The sequence below is a fragment of the Schistocerca piceifrons genome, chromosome 3 (assembly GCF_021461385.2).
Source record: "Schistocerca piceifrons isolate TAMUIC-IGC-003096 chromosome 3, iqSchPice1.1, whole genome shotgun sequence".
NCBI classification, from domain to species: Eukaryota; Metazoa; Arthropoda; class Insecta; order Orthoptera; family Acrididae; genus Schistocerca; species Schistocerca piceifrons.
In genome coordinates this window covers 523,007,899-523,022,397 of record NC_060140.1, presented here as the reverse complement: position 1 = coordinate 523,022,397, position 14,499 = coordinate 523,007,899, and the positions used below count along the sequence as shown (strand labels likewise).

Sequence of the window (14,499 nt, the reverse complement as noted above, 5' to 3'; positions counted from 1 at the left end):
TTCCCCTCAGTATTGGTGTCACCTTTTACACCACTAACAAGGAATTGTCCCCAGCAGGGAGATCAACTTTTTGAAACAATCTATACAGTGATGTAGATCCAAGAAATCAGATCCTGCAGCCATTTACCTTGGTAGTGCCTCCTTTATGAGTAGCCGACAAAACAAAATTTCGGAATTTCGCGTGATGTTTTATAGCTTGAAAAATACTAACAATTTACTGATTGGTTGCCTTACATAATGATGAAGGTACTAATGTGACATGTACAAGATTGTCAGTTCGAAGCTCATTAGTTACATTGAAATTTCTTTATTTATAAATATTTATTGAAATAACTTTGTTCACTACTTTTATTCAATTAATTGGTTTACATGCATATTTTCTTTTATTTGTATTCCTTTGTCACACCTTTTTTACCTTCTAAAACTGCTCTTAGTTTCTCTTCCTAGCATTCTGTTTTTAACTTGAAATCATTGTGCATGTCAATTCAATTATTTTTATTAATCTATCATAATTTTTAGAAATGTCACTATGTCGGTTAAAAAACAAAAGACAAAATAATCTATTTCACTGGTTGTACAATGGTGTCAATAATGTATTTTTCATTACAAGATGTACATCTTTTAGGATGGCAATCATCACACAAACATTTAAAACAAATTCTTGTCACACTATGGACAAAATAACAAGGAAGATATTTTAAATGAAAGCAGTGATTATAAGTACAACGAAATTCAAGCAAACTGAGAAACAAATAATAAATGCAATAACATAGACGGAAATGTAGATGAGAAAGCGAAAGAAATTAAATCTAAGGTAATACATAAGAATAATCAAAATAATACAAACAAGAATTCCAAGAGAAAGGACTGACCGGAAAAAAAAAGAAGTGACAAAGGAAAAAACAAAAAGTTACATTTAAACCATTTAACTAAATAAAAACGATGAATAGTCATTTTGATAAAGATTTTAAAATAAAAATATTTCAATGTACCTGCCGATATTCGAACTGACAAACTTTTTAGTGTCACGCTAGTACCTAAACCATGACACTAAGTAAGCAGTCTGTTAACTGATACTATTTTTAAAGCTATAATAGAACACCATGCGAAATTCCAAAATATTTTTTTGCTGATTACTTGCAAACGAGGGTCCACCAGGTAGAAGGACTGCAATGTGAGATTCCCTGGATGCTGATCTACATCACCGTATAGATTGCTTCAAAAAGTTGGTCCCACCACTGGAAATCTCTCCTTGTAAGCAGCTTATGTCTGTCTTTACTTGGCTGAAATTTCATGTAGGAAGTACTCTTTAGCCAGCACTTTTACAAATTATACAACTGAGGAACAATGTTAAATAAACAAAAATTTCTGAAAAAAAATGTAGAAGGGTTACAACTAATATTTGCAATGGCAAGAACAGTAATTGGCTTGCCCATGGCAAACAAATATGAACTTTTAAATTACAGTAAATTATGACCACTGCTGCAGAATTCCACTGAAGAATTATGCAAACAGTACTTGCATTAATGCAGCATGATGATGAACAATAATTTGTTAAAAATGGCTCAACTTTTAGTGTTGTACTTATTCTGGTGATTCTCTGCCCAATACTGACATACACATTGTGTCTGTTATACACCACACGCACACACATGTATAAAAATATGAAATACATATTAAATTTCACCACAAGTATTTGCACATTATATTGTCCCTGGTCACACTAAAAATGACATGCATCATTAAAATATTATTTGTCAAATCTTTTTAAAAGTTGTGAAACAATGAATGACTAAAAAAAAAATGCAGTGGTTGCTAATGAGGAAACACAATGTGAGCATCACACATCTCATGCACCTATATTTTACTGCTTCATAATAGGTGCTAAACACAGATTCCTCAAAATGTACACCAAAAGCCATGCAGGAATCTAATTAATGGTGTAACTTTTGTTTGTATCCAAAATATATTGTGTTCGTAAATGAGCATTTCCAATTAAGTGTAATTTCAATATTCAAGGAAAAAGAGGTTCTTAGTTTCTCAAGAGAACTTTCATTATTTCAGTTTCTTTGTTATCTTAGCAGGGTAAACAAGACCAGAGATCATTATGAATACAATGTATTCAAAAGTAGCACTCAAATCAATGAGTGTTTATACTCACACGTAAATAACGAAATTAACAAATTTACCCAGACAAATAACTGTGACTGAGCTTTCCACATATTCCATTATATATTTATACATATACAAACAGCTGTGAGAACCATGCAGCTGACATTAAATTGTCATGCTCCATTTACCCATATTTATATGACATTATAAAAGACATGACACTAGTGGAACACATCTCGCAAAACACTACACCAGTAACATACAGCTTTAGAAATAAGTTATAATTTCTCCCCCTAACAAAAAAGAAATACTTTTAAGAAAATCACTCCTAGGTGACTACACCTATGTCAAACTTTACTACGTTTTCTAATTGTAGCTTGTGCTTCTCGCAGAAGCAGATCAAAGGAGTCCTCTTGCCTACTCTTCACGTTCGGTCCTCTTGCTGGAAACTGTCCTACACTGTCATTGCTTGTTGCCAGACCATCTATAAAAAAATTTGAATAATGTAAATTACAAAATTAATTTGAAAATTTAGATTGTATATGTTTCAGCTGCATAATCTCATTCAAATCCACGGAAGAAGTCTACAAAAGATGAGAAACTCCAGAGGCCACCAAATACCCCTTCGATTTTGACTACAATCTGGTTCATACCGTTAGCAGAACACAAAATTCCAACTATTCTGGTTTCTTCAATTTATTTTTTGCAACGTAATAAATTAGCACTTTAGTACAAGGAACCTCTCCTATGATGGTTTTGTAAATTTCATTTCTTTGCTTTTACGCACACATACAGAAAACGTAGCTCAAAACTGAGAGAACTGCAAGGAAAAAGAAGCATTGGCAGGGAGGGTGGGGGTGGGGACTGGTGATGTGTGAGGAATGTGGGTGCCTTACTAGGAAGGAAGATTACATTTATCCAGTCAACACCGGCTATCAGTTAACATTTTAGTGCTCACAAAACAGGAAAATAATACAAAGAGACACTATGATACCAATCAACACAGCACCCACTACATTATAACTACATGAACAATTTCCCAAGTATTTTTTGAATGTGATAATTGCTTTTTTTTCATGTTTAACTGTGTTCAAAAATTATAGTAGTATATTATCCTTCATATAAATGATTAACTCCTAATACCCAAGTAATTTCTCAATTTCACATAGCATCATGCTGGTTTGCTGTTGGAGAAATTGTCAGTTTTTCAAGCATTGTCACTAGGAATGTGAAAATGAAGCATTTATTTCTGGTGAAATTCACATCTATTTTTGATAAAATTTGCAACTAAAATTCTTTTGCTTGTGAATGATAAGACATACAAATTCATAAGGTTGTCACACCTCGTGACTACAAAACTTTACTGCGAAACTGACTGTTTAAAAAAACGTGGTGGCTCAGGAGCTTTCTGATTGGAATATCTACTTTGCAAGAACTTCTACTGTCTTTTCTCTGAAATGGCCTTTATTTCCCTCTGTTGTCTGTATTTAAACTTTCAACAAATGACTGTTTCTGTTGAGATGCAGCAACACTTTTTCCACAAGTGAACTGAGTGTGCTTCTGATAGATTAGATTTTTCTTTTTCCAGCCCATTCGATAACTACATAAACAGCAAAATACTATTTCCAATCCTTTGTGGGCATTTATAGCTGTGAAACAAGCATGTGACAATAGTACATAGAAGGGAAAACCAATAGAGGTACTCAAGGTACCCTACACCACACTGCCAGGTGGCTTGCGGAGTATGGATGTAGAGGTAGAAAGAACCAAAAAGGCACTTAGCACAGAAGTACAACAGAAAAAATAATAGTACATTAGGAGAAGAATATTTGGCGCATTCGAAATACATTGACAGGTTTTGTTTTATGGTCATTATAATGCACAGAGTGAAGACTATAATCTGACTATCATCCGCAAACACAAAATAGCATTTTTGCAATCAGAAGGGATAGGGGCGGTTTGGGGAGGCAAGCTCCGCTAGCCTCTCACAACTGTGGTCCGTGCTTCTGCAAAAGCAGAGCTGACACACATTAACAGTGACAATGATCCCAATCCCCTCTGGTATTGTGAGTGTCGTACTCAATCTGCGATGGACCAGAATTAATGTTTTCAGTCATTTCAAAATATGAGAAGAAAACAATGAGCAATGCACAGCACAAAGCATCTGGTAAAGGCTACCACAAAATTGCTTGCAGAGGTTGGCAGCAGCAAAAATGAGGTAGTTCAGGCCCGACCTCTAGCAGCATTTAACGCAATCACGGTTCAAAACACCCACCGCCTGAAATTTCCCAGTTAAAAGTGTACTCATTACACTAACTTCTGAATGTCAGCTAGCAAACAAACTATTCAGTTTTTTGTTCTATATCAGAGGTCCCCAAACTTTGTTTTGTAGACCATGTGCCAATTTTTTCTAATTTGGTGGACCCTATATTTCATCCACTGAATTTTTACAAATTCAGACTTTAAATGTGTTTTTGATGTCTGATACAGTGCTGCTCACTTCGTTAAGTTTAGCTGGAGACATGCAGATTGGGAAGAAGAAGAAGAAGATTAGAAAACATTCTGAGACCCCTTTCCATGATGTATGAAGATGGAACTGCTGGCAGAATTTTTGATATCCATTTCTAAACCGTACTTCAAGATCTTCATTAGTAATTATTCTGAACAGATCATCTTGTAATATGACATACTTTTCTCCAATATCACTGTATGGACTGATAATCCACTGTGGTATTTCCATAGTCAAAACATCTTCAAATCTGGTTTCAAAGCCTGTGTGATCGACATTTAAATGTTGAATGTAGGTGGTTAACCACATTAATTTAGTAAACAAGTCTGTTAAATAACCAATGTCTGGTTTCCACTTCATAAAATCTTCTTTTAAAAATGGATCTTTAGGATCCAAACCCCATACACACTCAAAAAGTGAGAAAAATCTTGTCAAAAGTCTTTTGACAGCCAGTATACTTCAGTGTGAAGGAATAACAGATTAAGGTTCTTATCCTTATCTTCTTCTTCTTCTTCTTCTTCTTCTACTTCTACTTCACTACACTGCACAAATAACCTAGAATTCAACACATTGCTTTGAGGTTACTACTTTAATGACAAATTGAGGAGATTGATGCATTCTAACACTCACGATTTTTAGCAACTAAATGTTTCAATGGATGATGCAACGCACTGCAAACATCCTAGGAAAGTTTTGTTCTAAATGGCTGGTAAATCCTCACAACAGTGGCCATACATGATAAGTGTTCCATCTGTTGCCACTGATATTATATTTGATAAAGGGATTGCTTTTTCCATGAAATAATCTTTGAAAATGTTTAAATATTAATTTACCTTTAGTGACTTATGACAGTTATTGCAAACAGCAATTGTATATGGATGTCTTTGTCTGTAACAAAACAAACTACCCCAACAATAATCTTCATTACCATGTAAAGTTGACACGTACAGTCTTATGGAGAAATGAGTCATTTGAATATTAATTACACAAGATGCTTTCAAGATTGTAATTCATTTCACCAAGACATCTTTGAACTGCGTTTCTCAAATGAGTTCTTTAGAGTATATCATAAGCAGATTTGTGTAAAACAGTTTTTAAAACGTCTTCAATGGCTGCCAAACTGAAATGTTTTCCAGATTTTGCTATAAGATGGGAGATATTGTAGGACATACGCAAACCACTGTGTCTTTGTGACAATAAAGCAAACATACTGGCCACTGTGGGCCTCTTTTGAAGTTTTTCTTTAAATATTTTGAATTATCCCAAATCTTTACCTGTATTATTTGAGTGACACCTTCTCTCATGACCTTCCAGCTTGGACAGTTTCATAGTGTTATTGCTTCACATTTTGTTGCATAAAAGGCAACATCTGAGTCCTACTTCGCATTATGCGACGTGCATCTTATACGGACCATTCAAATACCCACAACTGGTGTGGCACTGGAGCATTGCGAGCACTGTTTTGTCTTTGCATTGGTACACTTTTTATTTTGCAAACACATTCTTATGCACATTATCTTTTCAAATTGGGCTTCTATAGTTGAAAACTGGTTACTATTCTGATATTTATAGGCAGAAAATAATGTTATTTCAAACTATCTCTGACAATGTAGTTAACCTGAATACGATCAAATCCCTATGAAACAAGGTCTCTTGGGTAATATTGTATTTTTAGGCAGAATTTGCATCTACATTCACATTTATTGCGAAATGCGAATTTTTCAGGGCCCTAACTATCATTAACGAAAGAGTCTTCTCGAAAATTGCTGGACAGAGAAGGGATAATGTTGAAGTGTGGTAGTTCGAGATTAAGAGAATACAGGGGATGTGATGTCATTTCTCTACAAAGTTTCTACAGCATTAGGATGTTCATTGCTGTCTTGCAGGAGAACTTGATGTAGTCATTTTGGTTTCTTTGTCTGTTTTCGTCTGTAAAGTGTTGCTTTATTACGACTATGACAGTAAAAGTTTATTTAGATTCAAACTACACTGACTAGCAACCAAATAAAACAGCAGCTAGATTTGTAGATGGATGTGTTGTGAAGTACTTGAGTCAACTGTAGTTGAACGCAGTGCTGGTCCAAGAACATTTCTCCAACACAAGCAACTTATCATATGGCACTGCCACTGTGATAAAAGTGTGTACAAATCTTGAACACGGTCACCACTGGCACCCCAAGCGCATGCTCCTAATTGTTTTACTTCCCATACGGAAATCTTACAGTTTCAAACGTGGCACCGGCCCCTTGTGCCACCTGACATCACTCAGTCCCGCAGTGGGCCAGAGCTGCCATGAGCTACCCAACTCACGTTCCGCGCATGCGCTGTTTCAGCCCTCTCTGATTGGTGCCAGCAGCCGTAATCGTAGATATACACGTGGGAAATAGTGCCACCCCCCAGTCAGTAGTTTTACTCCTGATAATGAAGGCAGAGCTTGAGAATTTTATTCAAATTGATGTGCCTTGAAATGCGAGAAGATTTTATTCAGTCAAGTCGTCGTTAAAGACTCCGAGGACACACATCTTTCCTCTATGGTGAGGACGTAACGCACAGTGTGAGACTGCAGGAAAAACTACACAAAAAGAGATCACATCTGCTCAGTTCTTTAGCATTTTTGCAACGCTGCGAGGACAAGGAGATAATTCCTCACTTTACTGTAGTTAAGAACCACATCTGAACTGCTGCAGAGGACAGGATATTGAAGAGGACAAGTCATGCCAAGTGAGACTGAGGATACAGCAGACAAGATATGAGCTTCATCTTAATGCCAGAAACCCGTTTGATAGTCATCAACTTTGTCACCATTCGACTGGGAGTGGGTAGGCGTATCCATGGCAGCACAATAGTGTTCTAGTTTGTGCAGAACAACATCTAAGCAATGCAACATCTTTGACTGGAGGAACTGACGTGGAGAATGATAAGGCCCACAGAACAAATGTTAATCTCTCCAAACACGAACTGGACAACAGCTCTATGGCAGCACTGAGTAATGGCCTTAATTTTTCACTAGTCCTGCGCCATCTGTCAGTTTTGGAGGTTATCAGTGGAATAGAGCAGTGCACGCGGCATCTCTCGCACGACGCAGCTGATGATGATGTCAGACTAATCACCAGCCATATACTGCCGAAAGCTAAGCCACCGAAATCAGATATCAGCTAGGAGGAACGATGTGGCTTATGCTAATTGTAAGAAAATGAGGAATTGGTTGTCTTGCCAGCCATCAAAAGAAGTGCCACTGTGGTTCTCAACACTGAAGACTACTGCCAGAAGGTGCTACATTTATTAAAAGATGACATGTACTGGAAGCTTAGTCGCGATCCAACACAAGATTATAGTCAGGAAGACAGGGCAGTTATTAATGGAAACTGGTTTGCCACATTAAGTAATGAAGAAATTAGTGCCTCACACTGACAGTCCTCCCAGGCTTTATGGACTGCTGAAGATACATAATGAACATGTTCCTCTTAGGCCCATTGTTAGTGCAATCAGCTCGCCCACCTACAGACTGGCAACACATCCTGCCACAAGTGAGTCATTTGAACACCATGATGTAAACTCGCAGACATTTGTTGAAACGTTCAAGAAAATGAAAATAGGTCGAAACAATTTAATGGTTATTCTGGACATGGTTACTTTTTACTTGGGTGCCAGTAGAAGACACGCTGGATCTTTTGGCTCAACAGTTTCCACCCGGAATCGTCAATTTGTTCCATCCTGTTCTAATGACAATGTACTTCTTGTACTGTGACGAACATTATGAAATGACGGATGGCACAGCAATGGGCTCACCACTGTCTCCTGCAGTTGAGAATTTCTTCATGGAGCACTTTGAGGAGCAGGCTCTGAATTCTGCAGTGTTGCATCCATCTTGCTTCCTTAGGTATGTCTATGACGTCTTCCTGATATATCCTCATGGTGAAAGTACACTGCTTCAGTTGAGCGGAAGGCATGGGACTGGCTTGGTCAAACAGTGTACAGGAAACTGAAGCACACTGATCAATATTAGAATGCCAGTAGTTTTCACCACCCTGTACACAAGAAAGTGGTCCTGACCACATTAATACACAGTCAAAGTTATTTCTGACGACGACCACCTACAGTCTGAACTGCAGCACTTAAGGCACATGTTCGAGGAGAATGGCTACAGCAAAACGGACATTGTACACGCTTTCAGGTGTCATCTAACAAACATGTCTTGTAAACTGGCAGAAGCCAAGCCGGCAGCTTTCCTGCCATACTGTGGGGCAATGAGCAGCAAGTTAGGACACGTACCACGGGGACATGGATTGAGACCAGTATTCCAGCATGCCCCCAAGATATGAGATGTGTTGCGTCCTCTTGAAGACAACATAGCTCTTCGTGGGCCCAGAGTGTATGGTGTCCCTTGCGAGAGTGACAGTATCTATATTGGCCAGACAATTTGCGCAAATGCAGAGTGTTGTATTGAGCACGAGAGACATATTAAACAAATGGAGTTTGGCGAGTTGGCCGTAGCTGACCATTGCCTTGGAAATGGACACAAAATAACAGTTTGAGAAAACGAGAGTCTTGGCCATGTGTCAATATACTGGGACTACGTTATAAAAGAGGTGGCTGAGAGTACAATGAACAGCAACAATTTCAAGGGAGACCGGGACTACACACTGAGTAGGGCACGGGGGTGGGCTCTGGATGTTGAAAGGAAGCAACAGCAGATGCTTAGCGCCTTTAGGGAGGTGGGAGCAGCAGTTCCAAGTGTGGTACCAGCCTCTCGCACCACTTGACACCACATGATCCCGCAGCGGGCAGGAGCCACGATGAGCTGCTCACCTCGTCTTCTATGTACATGTTGTTTTGGGCTTCTTTAATTCGTCCAGTGGTCATAATCATAGGTATACATGCAGGAAATAGTGCCAGCCCTGGCAGTCAGTAGTTTTACTCCTGACAATGATGATGGAGCTAGCCATCAAAAGCTCAAGAATTTTATTTGAACTGACGCGGCTTGAAAACCGAGAAGATTTTATTCCCTCTTAGATTGGTGCTCCAACTTGTGTCTTGTGCCCTAGACATGCCCTGGTTGGACGATACATAACTAATCTCAAACTATGGACATTACACACTTCCATCAATAAATGTCTTGCTAATTTGATTTTCTTTCAATTAAAGATGGTAGTTAAATAACAATAATAAAAGTGTGGGACCTCTCCAAAACTCAAGAAAACTGGATACTGGATATCAAAACTTAGTGAATTGTGGAAATTTAATTTCCATATGGGAAATGGCAACTGTTTCACACATCCAAGTTCTCCTGCCGAAGTGTCAATACTAAAGTATTTTTGGAACAGAGTATACAAGGCCATTCCTTCAATAGAATTACATTCTCACCAAGCAGTCAGAAAGGCATTTCAGTTCAGAAACTGTTGTTAAGGCATTTGGTCAAAGGTTTGATGCAGCTCTCCATGCTTGTCTATCTTATTAAAGTTTCTGCAAATTCACACTGCAACTGATGCATGGCACATAGAAACACCCAATAGTAAAGAAGTGTTACTAACTTTTCACCTACCACTCTCCTTCTGGAACAAGAGCAGACTTTCCTACATTATTATTGCTGTTGGTTGTCTTCAGTCCAAAGACTGGTTTGATGTAGCTTTCCAGGCAGTCTATCACCTGCAAGCCTCTTCATATTTGAAAACTACTGAAACTTCAAGCCTTTGTCTCCCTCTATAAATTTTATCCCTCCCTCCCCCCAACTTCCCTCCATTAAGAAATTAACAATTCCTTGATGCCTTCAGGACATATCCTATAAACCTATTCCTTCTTTCAATCAAGTTGTAACTTCTCAACTGGATTCAGATCCTCTTCCTCAGTTATCCAGTTTCACTATTTAATCTGCAGCATTCTTCTGTAGCGCAATATTTTAGAAGCTTCTATGCTCCTCTTGTCTGAACTTTATTATCCACATTTAACTCCTGTAAAAGACAAGTATTATGAGGAAATTAAATTTATATTTGATGTTAAATTTCTCTTTTTTAGAAATGTGATGCTTGCTGTAGCCTGCCTATCTAACATTTTACTTTCTTCCTGTAAACTTTAGTGCTAGCTAACCATCTGAGATCTGGAAATTCACAGAAGTGTTTCTCTTTTCTCCAAAGGTCTCCCATTTTGCTATAGGGGCATTTCCCTTTCCCATAATCAAGCATGATTCTACAGCTCTGCATCTCTCTTCTAGCCATTCTTGTTTTGCCATTTTGCCAATCTCATTTTTAGACAAGTTATTTTCTTTAGCCAGGTTCACTCATACATTTCCTCTTTTTAAATTCAAAAGTTGATGTATTATTCAAGGATTTCTACTTGTACTGGGTCTAGTCTATTTGTCTACTTGACCTGACCCTCTGATGGCTTCATTATTCAATACCTCAAAGCTACCTATTTATCTTCTATAGTATTCCTTTCCTGCTTCCTCTGAAACCCTCCACTATCAGTCTCATCTCCTCAATTTTCTTCCTTTCTGCATTTTCTTCACTTTTAATCTGTAGTTCATAACCAATACAATACGGCTGGGTCCACACCTACTCATGGATACACTTTGCCGTCTCATTTCAAAACCTGTGCCTTATCATTAGATAATCAATCTGAAACCTTCTAGTGCCTCCAGGTCTATTCCACATAAACAATCTTATTTTATAATTTTTAAGACAGGTGTTGGCAATGAGTAAAATGTGCTTTGTGGAAATTTCAATCATGTGGCTTTCCCTTTCATTCTTTTCTCTCAGTCTACATTCTCCTACCATTTTTCCATCATTTCCTTTTCAAGCAATTTAACTTAAGTCCCCCATCACAGTTAAATTTTTTATCTTCTTTAACAATGTGAATAATTTCTTCTATCTTATCAAACATCCTTTCAACATCTTAATCATCTTCACAGTTTATTGGCAATTAAACTTTATACCATTGTGGTATGTATCAGTAAATTAAAAATAAATCTAGATTTGCACTAAACTCACCTAGTTTTATGAAGAAAATGTTAAAAATGAACAGCTGGGGAGGGGAAGAAAGTACACCAAAGTAGTATTACCTAATAAAAGGAAAAAATCCTACAGCAGCCCTGAAGGTTCATGGACAAATAATTAAGGTCTAACACAACTAGACTTTAGGCATTCATGGCCCCCAATAATCAATGGCATTTATGAATAGAACCTAGTATGGCAGAAGTTGAGCTGTTAGTCCACCTACATAAGAATATGTTCATAAAAATCTACATTCCATTTCTATACTATGTCTTCTTATAATTCCATAACACTACACATAAAATGTAAAATAAAGCATTTTTGAAAAGAGATTTTACTCTCTCTCTCTCTCTCTCTCTCTCTCTCTCTCTCCTCCCCCCCCTCTCCCCTCTACTTACCCAAATCTGCATATCTTGTCTTACAAAATGCTCTCCGACCTCCAAAACACAGGTCATATTGCGGAAGATGTGGATCATCATTGCCATGTTCAACAGCTTCATAGGCATCCTTTTTATACATATATGTTACAAACCCATAATTGTCCCTAGAAAATATTTTAATACCATAATTAATTACAATATGGTAGCAATAAAGCTGTAAGATGCATAAAATATTAGTGAAGCAGAGAAGCAAATGAGAGTTTGTAGTTAAGAATATAAATGTAATGTGTTGCACCTCTATTAACTCAGTTTGTTAGACATCAGTTTATTGTCCCCATAACCATAATGCGAAAATTTAAAAATAAGGGTCTCATAACAGAATTGTAATTTTACTTAGTTCTAGGATACGGAACAAGCAAAGAATAAAATAATTTTCACAACATCTGAGAACATATGTAACAATATTTTTTACAGGTTCAATGGTGTAGATCAGACCTAAAAGCCAAAGAGATTAGATTATAATTTTTAAAATAACTGTTAAGTTTCAAATTTAAAGAGAGCTCTATGAAATTCAACATGAGAATGAGGGATATTACCCTGTAGTTTTCAGGACTGTTTATGTCATCCTCAGAAACAGAAACAACAATTGTGTTCTTCAAGATATTGGGGAATATAATAGCCTGAAAAACACAGCTTATACGATACATGAAATGAGTCACTACACTATCAATTATGTGTTTTACGATCAATCTTTGCTATGGAAAATGATCGTATGGTGTCAGTGGCCGGGAGTTCCCAGGCGGGAAGTTCAGCCACCAAGTGTAAGTCTTATTGAGTGCGCAGCTACATTGGGCGACTTGCGCGTCAACAATGGGGATGAAATGATGATGAGGACAGCAAAACTACCAGTCCCCGAGGGGAGAAAATCTCCCACCCCAGCTGGGAATCGAACCCGGGCCCCTGTGCGTGGAATCTTCGCTATGCTGTCACCTAATTTAGATGATAAGCTGCACAGCTTGGCAATTAACATGTGTCCACCCAAAAGCACTGGGACTGACCAGGCATACACTTAGAACAAATTTCTGTGACAGAAAGTAGCCACATCATTTGCAATTTGAGGAAATACTTCATACAATATAATTCATTGCAGAAGCCTTAAAAAATTATATATATATTTGAATAAAATATTTACAATTCCTACAAGTGACAACAAGGTAAACACACAAACAAAGCAGATTTTCATCCGTAACATCAAATCATTAAAAATGACAGTCTGCTGGGACAGATAAAGACTGCAAATGAAACCCCTCAGCCCTTCAACAACAGCAACAGGATTGTTAAATACAAAGAAGATTCCTCATCTAATATTTCCAACCCCAGTAGCAGTAGCATCTCATCACTCTTATTAAAAAGAAAAATGTTTTCATTTAATTTGAAAACTATTTTGTCCTTATTCACAGGCTCTACAACAATGTCTTCTAGGGTCATTTCCACTACTTTTCGTATACAGCAGACATCTGAAGCTGTATGTATTCCCCTTCCTTCTCAAGATTTAGACAAGATATTATCACCTCCACTTACAAGTGCTGGATACATCATTACAACAGGACCTGGTGTGGATTCTCCAAACAGACTTTACACAATTCATGCTGTCTCACTCTTCAAAGAGACATCAAAATTAGAACCAGTTTCCTCAGAGTCTTTTCTTTTTTGTGTACTTGGCACAGCTTTGGTTACAGGCATACTTTTCTGGCTGATGCTACTCACTAGCAACTTAAGGAATTCAACAATAACTTCAGTTCACAGGTTTCTTCAAAGCAACCATTAAACTTTCAGTCAGTTATGAACACACGCAGCAGAGACCAGCACAGTCTACAGTTCTCTATATATCACCAACAGACGGTGTTAAAGAATCTCTTATTCCCCAACATCCTATCTCAAGGAGGATGGACCAGCTCCACCAATCACAGATCTTTGTGCCATCCAGCTGCTGGAGAATGAGTCATCTTATTTTATCATCTCGGCAATGCCGCATCTCTTCCACTACTGCTTTTTTACACAAGTAAATAGAACGACTTCTCCAACTCTTGGTCTTCTTGGGAGTATCCCTTCACCTCATAGTAGCTTCTTAGCAGCAGCAGCAGGTATTCATTGTTCCACCTATGCTGAATGACCTCAGTGATCTATTGCCTTCGATGGAACTCCTTTGCACGATGCTTTCTAGTTGCCGATTCTGACCCACATACCATGGTTATTAGTTTGCCATCATCTAGGAAGTGAGCTGGAGTCAATGCCATATCTCTCTCTCTCTCTCTCTCTCTCTCTCTCTCTCTCTCTCTCTCTCTCCCTCCCTCCTTGAGTGACGGGTCTTGAGTTTATTGTGGCTTTTATTCCTATCAGCATGGTGTTTAGGCTCTCTTCACTCACCTGAGAGCGACCAAACCCCGTCCTCAAGTGATGCTTGCACAGCCTATCATGAGTTCCCACCAGCTTCCAAAGAAGGGCTGGTCCT

The 14,499-nt window shown here is 37.9% G+C and overlaps 1 protein-coding gene across 5 annotated transcripts in view; it reads right to left on the bottom strand.

Moving 5' to 3' along the window:
• Positions 1–871: 871 nt before the first annotated feature.
• Positions 872–14,499, bottom strand: part of LOC124788255 (formin-J-like) — a 131,182-nt gene continuing 117,554 nt past the window's right edge. For all 5 annotated transcript variants that reach the window (XM_047255452.1, XM_047255454.1, XM_047255456.1 and 2 more), the window contains 2 exons: positions 12,006–12,151; positions 872–2,596 (listed from right to left, as the gene is read on the bottom strand). In XM_047255452.1, coding sequence (XP_047111408.1) covers positions 2,460–2,596; positions 12,006–12,151 — 283 coding nt within the window. In that variant the 3' untranslated portion in view covers positions 872–2,459. The remainder of the gene's footprint in view (positions 2,597–12,005; positions 12,152–14,499) is intronic.